The following is a 20,443-nucleotide window of genomic DNA, read 5'->3' as shown; positions in this document are numbered from 1 at the left end:
TCATCAACAAGGGCATGGGGCAGATGGCAGAGGTGGGCAGAGCAGGTCGCTGGCCTGGAAAGAGGCAGTGAGTGGTAACATCCTTTCTGCCCTGATCCTGGGGGCCACACTCCCTTGTCAGTTACATGGCTGCGATAAGCCAACTACTGCAAGATTTGTGCCCCTGTCGCCATGAGGCATGATGCTGTAGGGGAAAGAGCATAGAAATAAGAGTCAAGACACCTGAGTTCTAGTCCTGAATCTTTCACTGCCTTTTGTGTGACTTTGAGGTAAGTACTTAACCTCCTTGAACCTTGAACCCTTTGAAAAATGGGAATAGCCAAACTTGCTTCATCTCTTTCTTAGGGGAGATGGGACCCTCCCAGGTTAGAATGTTAGCTGGAAGTCCTTCCTAGTGTCTGGTGTCACCCTCACTCTTATCCACTTAAACCCACTGGTGGTGGTTCTGTCTTTAGCGTCTAAACTCAGCCTTAGTCAACAAGTGATGTTTGCCTGCCCATAGAGCACAAATTTTGTGCTCAGCAGAGAAAGACAGCTTTCTTCCACCACGTAGGGAAAATCCATTTGGGTTGGATTTTCATGGGGTAGAAGATGGAGAAAGAAAGAAGAGAGAGGAAATCTGGTGACTCTTGTTATGTTTGTTTTAATCGCTAGAAATCTCTGATCTACTGAGTGCTGAGCACATCTCATAATACTTTCAAAATTGTCAATGGCTTTTCATCAGTCAGAGTCTTCAGTCAATGGACACCAGGGGCTCTCTACTTCTTCTTTGCTTTTGCTTTCTTTCCTTTGTTTGCTTTGTTGAACTTAAAAGATTCATCTTGGCCTGGCTGGCCAGTGATTGCGAGTGGGGAAGGGATAGGAGCATTGAGGTTCAAAGTCTTCTTCTGAAGTTTCAGATCCAAAATATCAAAAGTTATTTGTATCTCATACTGCAGCAGCTCCTTCAGGCATTCGATCTGGATATGAATGGCCTCACTGATGAGATTTTCTAACTCCTGGAAGAAATGGAACATGGTTGGTGATCAGGGCTCTGGGGAAGGCTGAGGCCATCTGCAGATACAGTCCCTCCACAGGATCCAATTCTGAACACATCAGCTCCTTTTTCTGTATTCTAGAACTCTCCATTTACCCCACCAGCTCTTTTGGCCACCCATCTCCACTCTAATCTGTGCTCTGAGAGACTGACTTATAAGGGCTGCCTCAGTTGGCTACCTTACCTCTGGCTTTAGGTTGAGTTCAGCCAGTGGGAGGCACTGGCAGATCTGAGGCTGGAAAGAGAATGAAGTCTCTTGCTTCCCTCCCGATCTGTTGGCCATGGCTCTAGTTCTCTACCTACATCTACACCTCCTATCCCATGGCCCTCTCCCACAGCTCTCTTTTTGGGTTCCAATGACTTTCTTTCCTTCTCCCTTCAGGCCTACTGTGGCAATAACCCTGTTTGAGGGGGTCATTTATTACTAATATTGTTCTGGGCCTATAAATCAGTCCCATATTCCCCTACCTTCTGATCAATGCATGTTCCCTTTGGATATCATCCCTCTTTTTTACCCTCCTGCACTCATCTCATTCTTACATCTCAAAGTTCTAGTAGCAGGCTTCATCAGAAGGGACAGGGTAAGTTGCTCAGAGAGTGGGCATGTCCCCCAACCAGCCAGCCATGGGAAGAGTGGAAACTCAGCCACCATCTGCCACGTTAAACAGGAGACCCTATCTGTCATCTCAATCAGGACTATGGCGTCATGGAATCCTGTGTTTCTCCAAATTCCCTGCTCGAGCAGCCAAACAGCAGAGGAGAATTTGTGCTTGTCTTGAGGGTGTTGGGAGACATACTTGGAGTATCTGGTTGCCTAGAAGACATCTCTTTGAGATCTCATATTTTAACCTAAAAACTCATGCAAAATCTCACATTTGCCCCAGAATAACTCCTTGGTTGTTTTTATACAAAAATGATGTTCTTTCCCTAAGTCCTTGGGGAGGACTGTGCTCCAAGAGGATGCATCATGTTCGCCCTGTGGTGTTCAGCATCCCCAGCTCAGGCACAAGACCAGAGGCACACAGCGGAGGGACTCTAGTCCACAAGCTCCACCAGGCGGGGACCAACAGCAAAGTAATGAGGGCTGGCAGGGGAGCTGAGAGGGGCAGGGAAGGACAGCTGTGTGGAGAATCAGGAGTGGGAGGGAAGGCAGCCCCTGGCATCTGTGGCTTCATTTACATATTCTAGAGTAAGGTCCGAAGGTCCCACAGAGCGGGTGGAGACAAGCTCTTGCTTAGGTTCTGTTGGGTCCTTCTTTGCTGGACATCTTAATGCACTAAGATTACATGGCAGCCTGATGTGCTATTTCTCTGGAAGACTTGACTTAACCTTAGAAGAGTATCATTTGTTCTGTTGTGTTAATTTCTCTTTAGAGAGGGCGCCCGGGTGGCTCAGTTGGTTGAGCGACTGCCTTCGGCTCAGGTCATGATCCTGGAGTCCCTGGATCGAGTCCCGCATCGGGCTCCCTGCTCAGCGGGGAGTCTGCTTCTCCCTCTGACCCTCCCCCCTCATGCTCTCTCTATCTCATTCTCTCTCTCAAATAAATAAATAAAATCTTTAAAAAAAAAAAAAAACACTTATATTTAGGGACGCCTGGGTGGCTCAGTTGGTTAAGCGACTGCCTTCGGCTCAGCTCATGATCCTGGAGTCCCGGGATCGAGTCCCGCATTGGGCTCCCTGCTCGGTGGGGAGTCTGCTTCTCCCTCTGACCCTCCTCCCTCTCATGCTCTCTGTCTCTCATTCTCTCTCTCTCAAATAAATAAATAAAATCTTAAAAAAAATTTCTCTTTAGAGATTTTCCCCATATTTTATATATATTTAAAGGAATACTTCATAAACCATTCACTCTTTGGCTGACAACTTAGAAACCTTTTGGAACATTTAGGTTCTGGGATTCTCCACCCCCACCCCAGCCCCAATCCCCCCAACACATGCACATAATTGTGTATACACATATGCACACAGTTGTACCTGTGTTCACAGATGATGTGACAGTGATGTTGTAAGTGCCTATGTCTAGTTTAAAAAATAAATTTGGACTCTGCTAGGCCCTTAAGGAGTTGGTTGCCCTGGGGCCATGCTAGTTACCATTTAGTAAAGAGCTGGTTATTGAGACTCTGGCTCCTGGAGCCTCAGTGGTCTTAAGACTGGTCAGTGGGGCAGCCTGATTTCTTAGATCCGTGCCAGACTCTTCTAGATTCTCTCTGACCCCCTAGCCCCACCCCTTTGCCTACCTCAGCATATCACCCACCTTGAGCTATTCCCAGTGGCCCTTCCTTCATCACCTTCCCCTACCCCCAGGCCTCAATGGATGAAGGGCACTGAGAGAATCTGTGGTGATTCAGAGCCTGGGGTCTTCTTTAATGGAATCTGTCACTAATGAATGTTGCAGTGGAAAGAACTTGACTTTGGGGCCAGCCAAACCTCAGTCCAAATGTAAACTCTACCAATTGCTAGCTTGGTGACCTTGGATGAGTTAATTAAATTCTCTGACCCTCAATCATCTCATTACGAAAATGGGGACATGAATTATACCTCACAGAAATATTTTGTGAAACATGCACACAAAGCCTGTGGCCCATGCTCAGTGACTGTCTGTCCCCTTCGGCCCTATCCCATGTGTGCAGACAAAGGGGTCCTGTCTGTGAGTCTGACTCCAGCTGCCATGTTTTCTTGGTAGGAATGGGCATTTGTATGTGGCAGGTTAGCATCCTCCCACCTCGCAGACACAGCCTTACCTCTCTCTTCAGAACCCGGCTGGGCTGCTTGGGGACCTCTGAGAATGTTCTCTGTAGCTTGTGCTCCTGTTCCAGGTGCAACGCTTCCTTCAGGAGCAGCATATTTGTGTGTTTCTGCACCTCAGCCATACTGAGCTCCGCCACCTGTTGCTCAAGCTGCCAGATGTCCCTGTCCATGCCCTCAGCCAGAGGGAGGGGCTGGGGTGGTGCACACACTTCCAGGTGTGTGACGGTCAGGTTGACTTCCTGGTCCTGGCCCAAGACATACTGGTAGAGTTTGTAGTGGCGGATAAAAGTGTTGTGGAAGTAGTCGCAGAGGGCCAGCAGATGAGTGGTGTTGAACTGTCCCTGGTAATCTCTGAGTTTGTTCCCCAGGATTGTCACAGCCTCAGTGATGGAGCAGCCTATAGGCACAGAGGGGTCAGGCATTGAGTGTGAACTGAGGTAAAGCTGAATTGATAGCTGATCAATATAGGTTCTGAACCCAGGTCCTATGAACCCAGAGCCCACATCCTACCAGCTATTCTATATTACCATTTATTAACTCTTAAAAGCTATGCAGTGTATCACATTTCCCCTTTTGCCTTGGCTTCTAGGAAGCTCAGCACCAATTTTGTGTAGTAACTTATATTTACCTCACTTTTATAGGATTATCCCTCTCTTTACCTATACTTTGACTTTTACTTTTAACTCTCATTTTAAAGGTTTACTTCAGCTGTGCTTTATATTGTTTCCACTTCAAACCCTTTGGAAAGGAGATGAGGGTGTAAAAAAGGGACTCTGGTAAGAGTGGATCATGAGATGACTAGAGAGACAGATGTCTAGGCAACTGTTATTCTGGAGATATGTGTCACAGAGTTAGGCAAATATTGTTTCTACCATGCAAAGATCCACTCTGGAGTTACACCTTGGGCAATGCTGTCCTGAGCAAACCATCTTCTCCCATCCCCTCCCATTCACTCCTTTTGCTCACAACTCCATCAAAAGCTCAGGGTAGTGTTGTGGTTAAGGAGGCAGGACTCTTCCTAACATATGATTGCGTCTTAACAGAGCGGGTGGCTCAGTAAAGGGTCATGGCTAAACGATGTGTATGCTCTGGTGAACAGACATAATGCAGAGAGAGAAGCAAGATGAGGGACAGAGAAAGAACATGCACCAATGTAAGGATACCTGGGTCCTCACACAGACGCCATCTCTGAAGTGCACTGTAAACTCAGTCAAGTGTCTCTTGCTCCCTGACTCAGTGTCTACATCTGCAGAATGGGAGCTTGGGCCAGCTGACCACCAAGTCACATGCTTTTGGGAATTCCACAGTGCATCTAATGAAGATAGAGACCAAGCGTTGGATGCAGGGAGCCTGGCTTTCCTCCTGGAGTGGAGGCCCAACCTGTGTGTAGATCCCTCTCCTTGTCTCTCCTGTATGAGCCCCCCATGGAGCCCTAGGAGAGTCTTCCACCTTTCTGGCCAGAGGGCTCCATGCTCCTTTAGGAGAGGCAGTCTCAGTCTTGGCCACATGGTTGTTTATAAAGTCCTCCACCCCCCACCCCCATTGTATGTTCATTTTGGCTCCTCACTCTTAGCTCTGTGTGGGAATATTTACCTTAAATCTCCCCAGAGTACTGAGATGGTAGGGCATCACAGTCTTAGAAAAATAGTGGTAGATGGAGCACTACTCCACTTTGAACCTCATTAGAATGTGCTGGGAATTGTCACTTGGATGTAGACTTCAGTCTCCTGTGGAAGGGATAAAGAGAGGCCTCTCCACTGTGCAGAACTAAAGGTTGGCAGGCTGTGTTTTGCCCTTCTTTCAAGGCAAATCAGCAGGCTCAAAGGCCCAAGAGAGTGCTTCTGTTTCAGAGTGGTGTAGAGGGAGGGTTTGGAGGCCTGAGACAGCTCTGTCCCTTTCTAGCTGTGACACTTGGGCCTTCATTCCCACAGATGTAAAATGGGAGATAATTATATTTAGTTGATAGGACTGTTATGAGGATAAAATGGGATGATATGTCTAAGTGCCCTGCACAGAGCCTGTTACAAGGTAGTAATTAATAAATGCTGTAGGAAAAGAAGAGTTTGTTTCTGCCCTGTGAGAAAAATTTCTTCTAGCCACATCTATATTTCTTTCCTTCCATCTCTCCATCTATTCATCCACCCACCCATCTATCCACCCATCCCTCTATCCACCCATCTATCCATCCACTGATCCACCCATCTATCCACCTACCCACCTACCCATCCATCCAAGATTAATTTGTCAATTTTTACTGAGTGCCTAGGCACTCAGTAGTGCCTTAATTACTAGGTACTATGCTAGGTCTGGCAATACTATGATAAATAAGACACATCCCTTGCCTTCATAGTGCTCACAGGAGAGACACATAAGTAAATGTTACATGTGTAAAGAGAAACAGAATCAGGTGAAGAGGAATGTTCAGTTGAGGACAGGGATTCTCCGCTGAGAAGATAATCCATGAGCTACATCTCAGAGGCCTAGTGGGACTGAGCCAGTAAAGATAGTGAGGGAGGCACTTCTTGGGTACAGCTTGAATGAGAGCATTGGGGCAAGAAGCTGCACGGCATGGGTGGAGAACAAGACCGGGTTTGTTGTTGTTGGCACTGAAAGGTGGAGGCAGAATATGGTAAGCGTTGAATGGAGAAGTAGGTGGAAAACAGATGGGAGGGCCTTGGAGGTTGCATTCAGAATCCGGGGATTGGCACTGTAGACAGTGCAGGGTCTGCTCAGTGTTGGAGCCCCTCTAATTGAGCCCCTCTAGTTTATAGGGAGGATTGGTGGGGGTAGGGGGGTCCGGGAGGTGTCAGTGAGAAGCCGGCACCCTGGGAGTGAGGAGTACGTCCACAGCCAGGAAGGGCCTCCTAGACCAGGGCCTGGCACAAGGGTATACAGGGTATGGTGGAAAACTAGGGGAAGGCCAGCATGTCAGGCAGGAGCAGCGGGAGAGGGGGCAAAAGGAGGACCATGATCTGACTCATGTTGTGGAAGGGGCATTGTTTTAACAACACCACCCTTAGGCTGAAACCAAATTCCTCCCATGAGGGCTCAGGAGGCCCAGCACGGCCAGGCTGCTACCCACCTCCCAACCTCATCTAGAATCCAACTTCACCTCTCACCCCAATCTTCCCTATAAACTAGTTATTTACTGTATGAAGCAAAAGTTGAAAGTTAAGTTTACTGAAAACAATTTTAAAAAATTATTTTTGTAAATTTTTTTGTCAAAGAAATGGCAGCTTTGCATGACACTTTAAGATTTGATTGCATTGCTATTATCATTATGTATCTATATAAATTGCTTCTTTGAACATGTAATTTGATAGTTACAATTTACATAAGTAAATAAATTACATTAAAAATTACTTAGAAGGTACAGTTGTAATGTTAAGTTAGATGTTGATAGCTCTTTATTTTTAAAATTTTTTTTAAAGATTATTTATTATTTGAGAGAGAGAGAGAAAGAGAGCATGAGTGGGGGGGTAGGGAGGGGCAGAGGGCGAGGGAGAGAGAAAATCCCCAAGCAAACTCTCCACTGAGTGTGGAGCCCAAAATGGGACTAAATCCCAACCAAAATCAAGAGTCAGATACTTAACCAACTGAGCCACCCAGGTGCCCCCATTAATACCTTTAAAATTTTCAATTTAAAAATTTTAGTCATCTTTTAAAAAAATTTTTTTAAATTTTTTTAAATTTAAATTCAATTAGCCAAGGTGTAAGTACATCATTAGTTTTTTTATATAATGTTCAATGATTCATTAGTTTAACTGAATTAAATACAAAGAATAAGCTTTATGTATGTATAAAGCAGATGTACATACAATATGTAATCAGAATATTTATGATGTTAAAATTTGAAAGAGGTGGATCATTAGGGAAAAATGTCTAAAATGCCTCCTCAGTATGATCCAGCAATTCCACTTCAGAGTATACACCCAAAGGAAATGAAATCGGGATCTTGAAGAGCTATCTGTACTCCCATGTTCATGGCAGCATTATTCACAGTAGCCAAGACACCGAAGTGTCTGTCCATGGATGAATGGTTAAAGATATTGTGAGATATATAGATAAGATATAGAATATATATAGAATTCTATTCCATATCTATAATATATATAATATCTCTCTATATAGAGTATGTATAGAGAGTATCTTCCTGTATACATAAAATATTACTCAGTCTTAAAAAAGAAGGAAATCCTGTCATTCCCAACAACATGGATGGACCTGAAGGACATTACGCTAATTGAAATAAGCAAGACACAGAAAGACAAATGCTGCATCATCCCCCTTACATGTGAAATCTAAAAAAGTGGAACTCACAGAAGCAGAGAGTAGAATGATAGTTACCAAGGACTGGGGGGAGGAGAAGTGGGGAGATGTTGGTCAAGGAGTATGAAGTTCCAGTTACGCAGGATGAATAAGTTCTGGAGATCGACTGTACAGGATGATGCCAAGAGCTAGTAGCACTGTTTTGCATATTTGAAATTACCTAGGAGAGTAGACCTTAAATGTTCTCACTACAAGTAAAAGTGGTAACTGTGTGAAATAACTAATTAGCCTGATTGTGGTAATCATTTCACAATGTGTATGTATATCAAAACATTACATTGTACACTTTAAATATTTTTCACTATTTTTATTTGTCAATTATACCTCAATAAGGCTGGGGGTATTTCCCATAGAAAGTATTCAGAAAATAAAGTGGCTTCTAGGGGAACGGATAATGGAAAGAAAGGAGATGTGGCTTTAGCGTGTTGCAGTGTGCAATACCCTTTTCCCCCATGTCCTGCTTTGATTCTCAGAGCTTCTCACCTGTGTCACAGAGACCCAGCGGGCACAGGAACAGTGCCCCACGTGTTCCTTGGCCCATCTCTCATGCTGGGAACTATCTGGCCAGGCAGTTGATCCTGGGGACCCCTTCATTCCTGAACTTGTGTCCCAGGTCAGCAGTCGGGAGGGGCCCAGGGCCAGTGGGAGCCCTGTGTTCCGTAATCACTTGGAGCTGTCCAAAAATACAGACCCCTCCCCCCCCCACCCCCACACATCTCAAAAAAGGAAATGTTGACTCCAGGGTGGGGCTGGCTTGGAAATGGCTGCTCCTCAGTTATGAGCCAGATTGAGCCCAAAGAACTCAGACGCTGACACGCAGGGAGTCATGACATGCCCAACTGGTAGAAGGACGAAGCCAAAGCCCCCAGATGCTCCATTCTATTGAGTGACCTTTACACAGGGCACCTGTCTTCAGGACCTTAGTCCCCTCAGAGGTCACATGGCCACTGGGTCCCTTCCTGCACAGGTATAACCTTTGTGCTGCTCGGATTTGGTGGGCCTTTTGTTCTATTCTTTTTTTGCTTTTGGAGAGGACACAGAATATGACACAGACTATACAAGTCTGCATTGCTTTTTTAATAGTGCTCATGTACATTACATAATGACATAACGAGAGTTGAAGACTCCTCTAAAAGCAACACGCAGGCAAGTGCCCCAAAACTGGGCACCGAAGTGCGGAGAGGAGGAAGGAGAAATATGAGGAGATGGGGTAGGTGCTTGCATGGGGAAAGCATCCTGACACAGGGGGTTGGGGGGCCAGGAGTCACGGAGGGCTTCCTACAGAGAGGACACTGGAGCCCAGAGTGGAAGAAGGGGGAGGTTGGCAGGAGATGGTAGAGAAGGGCACTCCCAGAGAAGGGACCGCAGGGATAAAGGCTGGAAGCATGTAGGGTACAGTGTGGGCATGTGCATGATCCACATGGCTCAGAGTTTCTGGGAGAAAAGCTGGAGTCTGGGGGACTCGCCTGGGGGGACAGAAGGGCTTGGTGTCTTCAGTTTGCAAAGGGCAACCTTGTGTATGTCACGTGAAAGAGCTGGACTTCAAAACAGAAGCTGGGCCCCTCAACCAGAACTCACGGACCCCAAGGACCTCCAAGGATGGGCCTCGGGGCCGACTGGCACCTTCTGAAATTGCATCCAGAATTTCTCATGTACTTTTTTTGTTCCCCCTGGGGAGCGTGTACGTAGAAAGAATCATCACATTTCTGAAAGGAAATGAAGAACTGTGGCCGAGAGCTGAAGAGCCACTCAGAGGTCTTAAGCCGAGAAGGGGGAGGTCAGCTGGGTATTTCAGAGGCATGGTAGTGGTGTGCAGAGGATGGCAGGTATGATCAGTAAAGGAATCTCAGAGGCTAGGGGACCAGCGTGAGGTCATTGGTTTCTGATAATCAAAGCCAGACTCCAGGTTGGTGTAGAGGCGACTGTGTGTGAAATTTGTGAGGTGAATCATTGCATCTTCTCTGGGCTCCATGGAGCCGAACGAACATACTGGCAAGTGCCCTGTCCCTCCTTCTGCCTGGCCTGGCAGTCCATGGGGCTGGGATCCCCTGCATCTTCCAGACGTGGATGGCCACAACTGCCTGGTTTGTCAAGGCCGGCCCCTGATCTTCTCTATTTGGCTCCCGGCACAGAGCCCAGGTTCTGAGCCCAAACTCAGGTTTGAATCAAGAAGTCTGAGGGCTGGGGCACCTGGATGGCTCAGTCAGAAAGCAGCTGCCTTCAGCTCAGGTTATGATCCTGGGGTCCTGGGATTAAGCCTCAAGTTGGGCTCCCTGCCCAGTGGGGAGCCTACTTCTCCCTCTCCCTCTGCCGCTCCCCCTGCTTGTGCTCGCTTGTGCTCTCTCCCCCCATCTCTCTCTCAAATAAATAAATAAATAAATTCTTAAAAAAAAAAAAAGGAGGTCTGAGGGTCCAGTCATGTTGAGTGACCTCAGCAAATGTTGGCAAGTGCTCCCAGCTACCTGTCATCCTGGCAGGTTCCCTGTTATGGACATGAACTATGGCCTTAGCCTTAAAGTCATAAAGCCCAAATATGGACTTCGTCCAGGGTTACTGGAGAAGGAGTCCCTGGGTTGGATTCTAACTTCCAGTCCCAACATTCTTTTGACCAGCTCCGGTTATCAGCAAAGATCATCCCAAGCTGGCTCATAAGACACACTTTCTTGGCCCTCAGACCATTCTCCTTTTGCTGCAGGTTGAGGAGGTTCCGATGACTCAGAAACTCAAGGATTAAGTCTCAGAGAGAAGCCTCTGGCTGCCGGGGGACAGATCTGTACGTGCAAGTTGCTCTTCAATAACAGGGAGTGGCCTTCATTTGCATTGGCGGCTGGGAACTTCCTGAAGACAGTCCCCAAACCCCTGGAGGCCAGCACCTGCACAGGGATGCAGGCACGGGAGTAGAAGAGAGCAATGGGCAGGGAAAGAGCGGGGGTGGGGTGACACCACCAGATGCTCCAGAATCAGGACAAAAAGGCACTGGGCTTGGACCAGCCACTGTGGGTGCCCTCCTCCCGTTGCCCCTCATATGTGGGGTCTGGGGCTGGGTGAGAGGAAGGGAGATGTGCTACGTCCCAGAAGGGTTGGGAACAGTGATGAGGTGCTGCTCCTTCTGGGTGGGAGTGAGGGGGAGGATCCAGGTGCCACCGGTGCCCCCTGACAAACCAGTTTGGTGGCCCCTGCCTTGGCTCGAAGAGGAGGAACCAAGTCAGGCTGCGGCCTGGCTGGCTTACCTTTCTGAACACCTACCAGGGCTGGCCTGGGATGGTGGGAGGCAGACAAAAGCACAGGACTCGCATCTCCACCCCCATTCTCCTTCCTTGTGTGCTGTCCCCTGTGCTCAGGGGACATCTCTCTGCTCATGGTAAGGTTCTGCCAAACTCATTCACACCAAGGTGCCAACAACAGTGACAGCTCAGAAAACAGGGTATGCTTTCCTTGAGGCAGTAGAGGACTCTTGTTTGGGGAGTTTCCACTGGGCCCTGTGTGTCCTGGGTCATCTCAGGCTCCACTCAACCCCTCCTAGCTCTGTGAGGCAAGTGTAGGCACTTTACCCGTGAGAGAAACTGAGGCTCAAGGAGTCAAGGGATTTGCTTAAGGACACATAGCTGGTGGGGTGGGGAAGCCAGAATTCAAACCCCAGCCTAACCCAAATATCCACTTCCAAGCAGCCATGGGCTTTCTCTGTAGACCCTTGGAGGTGGACACTGGAAGGGGTCCCCAGTCCTCCCCGTCACGGTTTTCCAAAGGATGTTCTGCAATCAGTATTATATAGAAATGAATGCTCTGCAGCCAGAAACCTTGAAGATATGTTGGACCAAAAGAAATTAAACAGAGCCCTTCATATGCTAGAGGGCTCGGCAAATGGCCAAAAAGGGTTGAGCATATGCAATATTTCTCAAATTTACTTGAGGCAAATAGTCTCTCAGACCAAGGAGCATATTTTGGCAACTATTAAACTAGTCTAGTCCTCTCCTGCTAGAGATGGGAAACTTTCAGGCCCCTTTCTGCCTTCATGAATCTGACTGTTCTAGATACCTCACGCAAGTGCAATCCTACCGTACGTGGTCTTTTGTTGCTGGCTTATGTCACTTAGCATAATGTCCTCAAAAGTCATCCAGAATTTCCTCCCTTTGCAGGCTAACATTTCATTTTATGCATACATCGCATTTTGTATATCCATTCACCTGCTGACAGACATGTGAACCCATACGAAAGGGTTGCTTCTGCCTTTTGGCTGATATGAACAATGCTGCCATGAACATGGGTGGACACATAACCGTTCAAGTCCCTGTTTTCAGTTCTTGGGGAGTTTATACCCAGAAGCGTCATTGCTAGGTCACATGGCAATCCTATGTTTAATTTTTTGAGGCACTTCCCTACTATTCTCCTGCCTAGTAGGTGTTTTGTTTTTGTTTATAAAATAAACCAATAGTCACATTAAAGAAAAAACCTACCCCAACAGCAGGATTAGAAAGATTTTGTTGACCCTGTAAAGATTTCCTCACTGTTCACTCTCCTGGGACTCAAAGGATAAATATAGGGCCATGTATTTTAGACTGTCATGGGCTTTTGCTGAAACTCTTCTCTTTGTCCCCAGTGGTCCCCCAACCTCATCTGCTTAGCACAAGCACCCCCTCACGGTTCCTCATCCCCATTCCTCAAGAAGTTGATGTGCTTTTTTTTCATTAAAAAGGAAGTGTTTTTATTTTTTAAAGTTTTTATTTAAATTCCAGTTAGTTGACATACAGTGTTATATTAGTTTCAGGTGTACAATATAGTGATTCAACACTTCTATACATCACCCAGTGCTCGGTGCTCATTGCAAGTGCCCTCCTTAATCCCCATCACCAATTTCACCCAACCCCCACCTACCTCCCCACAAGTAACCATCAGTTTGTTTTCCATAGTTAAGAGTCTGTTTAAGAAGTTTGCATGCTTAATGCTAAATAGCTTTGGCAAGAAGAACGGACTCTGGGGCCAGAAGATCTCAAGGTTATTGATGGCTCTGCCCTTTACTGTGTGATAATTTGCAAGTTACCTAAACTCTCTGAACCTCAGCTGTCTCATTGTGAAATGGGTAGAGTACCCACCCATCTACAATTTCTGTGAACATTAAAGAGATGATCTATGAGGAGAGCTCAGCACATAGGGACGGCTGAGTGGATATCCCATCTTCCCCATCCCCTAGCACAGTGCCCTGGCAATGTTTGCTGGAGAATGGCTGAGTGAGTCGAGTGGATTAGATTGATTCAGGGAGGAAGCTTGGAGGGCAGAACAGAAGTCTTCAGGCAGAAGGCTCAAAGAGACCCATTTCAATTCAGCAGCAGGAAGAACTTTCCAGAAGAAAGAGTTTTATTAGTGGAGCAGTCTAGTCTTGAGGAGTGAGGAGGCTTTTAGCTGGGGAGAGGATTCTTGAATAATGTGTGTGTGGTGGTGTTGGTGGGGCTTGAGTCAGGTGATCTCTTGGGTCTCTTTTTGATTCTAAGAAGTTATGGTGATTTCCATAGAGCTGACAGTCTTCCATAGCCACATCTAAGGGTGCTGTGGGTGCCTCGTGGCCAAGCTCTGCAGCTGTCTCAAGTTTACTGAAGGGAGTCCTGACTTTGGATCTTCATCATCATCCTTGTCATCATCCCTGAGTTGAAAATGACTAAGTAATCCCATGGTCTCAGGGACACGGGACTGTACCTAGAGTAAAAATAGACTATTTCATACCCGTGCCTTGTCCCCTCTGATGTTGGGGGGCTCTGAGACTGACCAGCCTGTCCAGCTGACTGGTGAAGGACATGGGAAGTTAGAGGTAGAGTGTGAGGTCACTCCAAAGGGCCAGAGGTCAGCTTTGAGGGCACTAGTACCACCTGCCCACACATAGGTGGCACATCTGGGCCAGAACACATTAGCCAAAGGACACAGCTCCTCTTCTCAGCTGGACCTGCACCACCCATCACCTTGGAGCCGTCCTGCTGGGGGGCAGGATCCCAGGTGTATGCTGTAACTCCAGGTGACCCAGTTAGGAGCTCTGCCCCCAGGTGTTCCACACCTGCTTCTTCCAGGTGCTCAGCTCTTGCTGCATGCAGCAGTGTCATTCCACTCACCACGGGGTGCTCTCTTGGGCTTCATGCTCCTCAGACCCTCATGTGCCCCTTGACCAAAGATCCCTTTGGTCAAGGTGGAATGTCACACGACAGGACATGTGCTCTGCTGTCAGACAGACCTGGGTTCAAATCCCAACTCCATCTACTGGAGGTGTGACCTGGGCCAAGTTACTTCAACTCTCTGGGCCTCAATTCCTCATCATTAAAATAATGTCTATGATGCACGATCACAGTGAGGATTATAGATGCTACATGTGAAAATGCCAAGATCGTAGAGTCCTCACTGTTCCTCCCTCTACAGGATATATGTCCCTCAGGGAAGGCTGAGGGAGGTTTCTATGGCATAGTCTTGATTTCTGGCCTACTAACAGTCTCGTCTGAAGCGCTGTGACCTTAGTGTATGGGCTGAACTAACAGTGTCCCCCATAATTCACATGTTGAAGTCCTAACCCCCTGTGCTTCTAGATGGGACTGCACTTGGAAATAGTCTTAAAAGAGATAATTCAGGTTAAATGAAGTCATGTGGGTGGCCCTAATCCAATATGACTGGTGCCCTTGTGAAAAGAGGAGATTAGGACACACACACACAGGAAAGGCCATGTGAGGTGCACAGGGAGGAGGTGGCTGTCTACAAGCCAAAGAGGGAGGCCTCCGAAGAAACCAACCCTACTGATACCTTAATCTCGACTTAAATGTCTATTGTTGAAACTGCCCAATCTGAGGTACTTTGTTAACGGCCCCAGCAGACTGACTCGTTCATGGAGCTATCTCTGAAAGGGCAGTTGCCCATTTGTCCCAAGAAATGCTCTCTCAAGATTTCAATCAATGGCCTTTGTGGAAGCTTCCACTCTCCAGCAACAAAGAAGTTGCCACCAAAGCCCCACCTCAGGGTCTAGTGGGAGAGGCATGGGTTTCAGGCCACCCTGGAGAAGGCTGTTGGAGAAGCTACTTTCCAGGATGAGTGAAGGTGCATTTTCTCTTGGCTTGGGCTGGTCCTGAATCCCTGGAGGCTCTCCGATGTTGGGTGGGTACTCAAGGGCTGGTGGAGTAGACCCCGGGCATGGCCGCGAGTGTTCTGGTAGGAAGAGCTTGTGCAGAGTAGCTTGGGGACAGTAATGCCTCCTGCCAGCCCCAGGCTGCTGGGAGCAGGTGGTGTGGCTGCCTTCTATCCTGTGGCTGCCAAGATGACATTTCCTGGAGAATCAGGAGTGGCCATGGATGGAACTACAGATAGGGTGCTATGACCCACTGGGGACCCCCCTGGCTACCTCATGCCTCCACCAACTGGTCATCAAGGCCCACTTCCTCACAGGAGGGCCCTCACCGGGCCCCAGGATATGGAGCCAAGCCAGAAGGAAAGAGGTTCTTCTAGCCCAGGTGTGTAGGGAAAGCACCAGAGAGTGAAGCCTGAGGCAAGAGAGTCTGTCCCACTCCCACCTCTCACATGCAGCAACATGCCAGTCTGAGATAGGATATGCAGGGCCTTCAGGGTACCCCAAATCTCTGCCACTCCTGGATGCAAAGTTGGAGACCGCAGCGTTCCCATATGCCCCAACACCTCTCTCCTCTCCTTTACCGGAGACTCAACAGGGTGTGCAAAATCTGCCCACTTCCTGCGATTTCTTCCCATTAGGATGGAGCTGGCAGCTAATTGTTTCTCTGTGCTGTGCCTGGTGACTTCACTCCAGGCGCCATCGACACAGCAGGGTGGGATCTGCCCAGGGCTTCCTGTAGGCTGGCGGAGGAGGTGAGGTCGACAGGACTCTCTTTTGGCCTGCGGTTGAGACCAGAACATCCTGGTGAGCCAGGACAGAGTCAGCTTGCGCTTTTGAATAAAGGGCAGCACTTTCCCTCCTGGTACCAAGGCCTGATTGGGCCAGGTGATAAGCTGGGCTGGCAGCAGTCCTGTCAAAGCTCTGAATCACATAAGCCTCCTTAAAGGCTGCCACCTTTGTTATCTAGTATGCAAACAGAACTCAACCATCCTTAGCCTCAGATTAACAACAACAACAACAACGACAACAAGAATCCCCGGAAAAGCTCCCTTCCAAGAAGAGTGACAGTCTACTGTGGACATTAGCTGAAACAGAAGCTTGCATGTGAGCTGGCCAGCCAGGGGGACCCCACTGTCTGCATCCTGCACCCCACCACTTGTGATAGATGGGATGTGTATCCCTGAGCAGGGGCAGGGTGGGATGTGAGATGGGAAGGGCTACAACTCTTTCGGGACCTGACCTGTTGTCTTACCAGCTTTTCCTGCCCCTTGCTGCCTGGATCCCCTAACAAGGGTAGTGAACAGACGCCTTCCCCCTCATGCTGCTGGGCAATGGCACATCTTCACATGCGTGAACTTGGGGCTGATGCAGGAGGGTCTGAGACTGGCTCTGGGTGGCAAAGTCTGGGGCCCTGGAGGGTGTGGGAGTATGAGAAGGCCCTGAGCTCTGAGATCAGCACAGGGGGCATCTCAGAGGTGGTGGACAGCATAAGTGCACAGGGTCTTGGCAGGGACAGGTTGAACAGAGAGAACATTTGGAAACACCCTCTGGAAGATGGAGCTCATGTCAGAGGCCATTTGTCCAGCTGGACATTGGCTCAGTTGGCCCCCACTGGGGTTAGGTCCCAGGTTAGGAGGGGAATTTACCCAAAGCTGGTAGGCACAGGAAGAAGCAAAGGATATATGGGCCAACTCCTGAGAGAATGTGGTCTAGACCTAGGGTAGTGTGGCTCAAACAACATCAGGCAGGAGAGAAAGGGAAGATCAAGTTTGGGTCGGGAATTGGGTAGAATGGGATCAGAACTAAGTCAGTAAAGGCAAGGGTTTGGGAAACAAAGCCAAGAGGAGCAAACCAGGCACCCTCAATGAACAGTGATGAAGGGTTGCCTCCTGCTACAGGGGTAAGACCTACATTTCTAGACAGACAGTGGAGCCCGTGGGAGTGGCTGAAACACCTGAGGAATGGGTATTATAACAATGGCCAACCAGTTGCACATTCACAGGGCTTCCTATGTACCAGTCACTGTTCCAAGTGCTTTACATAAATGAACTCATCTAATCCTTGCAATAATCCCATGAAGTTGGTGCCATTCCTGTCCTCATCTTGTCCTCACAATCATCTGAAGCACAGGGAGGTTAAGGGACTCTCAGAAGGTCACATAGCAAGGAAATGGTAGAACCAGGATTTGATCCAGGGCTCTAAGAATGGTGAGGACCAGTCCAGCCTGAGACTGGGGTTGACTGTAAAGTGAGGAGGAAAATCCCAGGGAAGAAGGAGGCTTCAGCTGAAATTCTATTCCCTGTCTCCAGAGTACTGATGAACTTGTTCATGCTCTTGCAAGTGTCCCTGTACTGGGTTTCTGAGAAACACTGTGGGCATGGCTGCCATGGAGACGCCATCTGGGCCAGGCTGACCATCTTCAGGAGCAACAGGCATCATCCTGAATGGCATTATGAGGGGCCCAAGGTGAGCAGGACCTAGATCAGGAAGCCTGGTTCTACTGTGGCTCTGTATCCATGGGTGCTCCCACCACACCCCATCGCCAACTCCCTGCAAACCACAGCCAGCCTGGTATCGCTCTCAAGAGTCAGTGCACACAACGAGTCAGTTACCTGGGAGCGGAGTTGGAAACAGTCTTGTCTGCCTCTTTCTCACCTCCCTACTTCCCAAACAAGTCTGCCAGTTTCCTTTACCTCCCCGGCCTGCCTCTGGCTGAAGTGCCAGCCCCTTGGCTCTCAGCCCATTGTCCTGCCCCACTCCCTGTGATGCAGTGTCAGCTGGGTTAGCGTTGGCATCTGAGGAGAAAGGGCCTTGGACGGTCTCTGCTAACCTTGGGAGGGAGTTGATGCTGCTTCTGGACATGTGGAGGCTGATCCCTACTGGTTGCTGCATCAACGTGCATGCAGCCACATCTTATTGTGCCATCTCTGAACCACATCCCTCTCTCAAGTCTTGGGTCTTTGTCCCTGCAGTCCCCTCCTAAGAATAACAGCTAACTCTCACTGAGTCCTTACTAGGCACCAAATGCTACGTTATGGGCTTTATGTATGTAACCTCATTTAATCCTTAAAACAATCCCAGGAAGTGGGTGTTCTTGCTTTTTCCATTTTTTTCAATGTGTAACCAGAGGCTCAGAGGTGATGTGACTTGCCCAGGACCATACATCCAGTAAGGGACTGAACTAGGATTGGAATGTTCCCTTTGAGTGCTAAGCCTCCTGATGGATTCTGTCTTCAGTGAGTCAGATTTCAGCATGAGGGGCCCACCCAAGAGCTTGTTCCTATTCAGTGTTTGTACCAACCATGCTTCTCAAATTTTGAGATGATTTAAAGATAAGGGGAAGAACTTGAAAGCTGGAGAGCCCAGGATCAAGATTTAAAAGATGGCAGGAGAAAGGAAAGATGGCCAACACTGACAAGATGGAGTCAGTGGGGACAATTGTAAAGTCTTGCATGTACAATCAAAATTGCCATTGCAAAAGGGCAGGATGGGAAAAATGGTTCCCATGTGGGACTTCCTTCCCAATATAAATCAATGTGACTTTGATGTTGATAAAATAAACATACCTGTAGGCTATATAAACAGGAGTATCATCACCAGGACAGAGGAGGTGATAAAAACCCTAATAACTTCACTGATCAAATTGCAGACTGTTTTGTGTTTGGATTTGGGTGACGTATTTTAAGAAAAATATTGACAAACATAAGTATGCTCAGAGAGGGCATAAAGAGGGCAGTGGTGGGGCGGTAGGGGGAAAGGGTCTATGGAAATGATGCTATATTAAGAATGACAAAAATAACGGGGGCTGCCTAGTCTAAATGTAAAGACATGATAGTCACATTATATAAACATCATGAGATATCTGCAGGGCCTGCATTCTGGTTCTAGAGGACAGACTTTGAGCATTTGAGCAAAAGGTGCAGAAGGCAGATGTAGCTAGATATATATATAGGAACTTCCAAATGACAGGAGTGGTTGTACAAAAGAATGAATTGCCTCAGAAGGAGGGAGCACCCTGTTGCTTGGAGGGTGTCAGCAGAGACTGGAAGAACCTTGTTGGCTGGTTGACAGGGCTCCCTGCTGTAGAGGGAATTAAACTTCCAGATCACCAAGTGTCCTTCCAACTGCAAGATTTTAGAAGTCCACAAGGCATAGCTAGGCTGTGCTGGCAAGTTATGCGATAACCAGAAAAGCTGTATGATCTAATCTCCTGAGTTTGAAGTTGGGTTTGCATCATCATTGACTGTTTTTCACGGACTCAGCCTGTGGAAGGCTCTGATGGAAACTTGAAAGAGCCTGAGTTCCCACCTGCTTGGGGCTGACATTCTTCTTCCTGCTCGTCAGTGTTTGTTCTGGCCATGAGCCACTGTAGAGCTCAGCCGACAGGGTTAAACTCTGGTACCTGTGCATTGCTGTGAGCAGCAAGGAGCAGGACCTAGAGGGATGCCAGGAAGGACCCAGGGGTGGGGGTTGGGTGGGGGGCTGGGGTGGCATGAAGTTTCCCAAGGATCTCTGAAGCCAGCCCAGGAGCAATGCCATGTCTGGCTCAAGCCTTCAGACCGGGATCACTGGTTTGGAGGAGAGAAGTGGAAGGAAGGGCACATGAGCAGTGCAAGAAATAAAAGAGGCTGATCCACATGCACACAAGATGTGTGATTCAGTGCCAGCCACTAAATGTCTTGAAACAGAGGAGTGATGGGATTTTATTTGTGCCTGAACAAAATCACTGTGCTGGTCAGTGAAAGGATGCAGTACAAGATTTGAAAGCAGTGGGCTGGTCAAAAGATGGAGGTGGGTTAGAAACAGTGGTGGACAAGGAGCTAGTGAAAAGTGGTGAGATTAGGGAGGGACATCAAGGTACGACTGCTCGGACTGGTGGGTGAGTTCTGGGCACATAAGGGATGGGGATATCATGTATAAGGAACAGAGCATCGTGTGTCCTATTTGTATGGCAGCTGTTATGCTACACGTTAAAACAATATTATACTTAAAAATATTTCGAAATAAAGAAATACAGAAAAGTTCCAAAAATAGTACATAATCAAGGCAGTGTGGTATTGAAAAAGAATAGACAGATGAATGGGGCAGACACAAGAGAGAGTCCAGAAATAGACCCACACAAATATAGGCAACTGATATTTAACTGAGGAGCAAAGGCAATACAATGGAGCCAAGATAATCTTTTCAACAAATGGTGTTGGAACAACTGGACATCCCCCTGTAAAAAAATGGAATCTAGATAC

The 20,443-nt window shown here is 47.9% G+C and overlaps 1 protein-coding gene across 1 annotated transcript in view; it reads right to left on the bottom strand.

Annotated features, from left to right (window-relative positions):
- Window positions 1-758: 758 nt before the first annotated feature.
- The window catches only part of CUNH8orf74 (chromosome unknown C8orf74 homolog), a 35,690-nt gene continuing 16,005 nt past the window's right edge, over window positions 759-20,443 (bottom strand). The window contains exons 3-4 of the mRNA XM_035023233.1: window positions 3,775-4,178; window positions 759-998 (exon numbers count right to left, since the gene is read on the bottom strand). Coding sequence (XP_034879124.1) covers window positions 759-998; window positions 3,775-4,178 — 644 coding nt within the window. The remainder of the gene's footprint in view (window positions 999-3,774; window positions 4,179-20,443) is intronic.

Source organism: Mirounga leonina, unplaced genomic scaffold (assembly GCF_011800145.1).
Source record: "Mirounga leonina isolate KUSES-001 unplaced genomic scaffold, KU_Mleo_1.0 Mir_176, whole genome shotgun sequence".
NCBI classification, from domain to species: domain Eukaryota; kingdom Metazoa; phylum Chordata; class Mammalia; order Carnivora; family Phocidae; genus Mirounga; species Mirounga leonina.
This window is presented reverse-complemented; position numbering and strand designations above follow the sequence as displayed.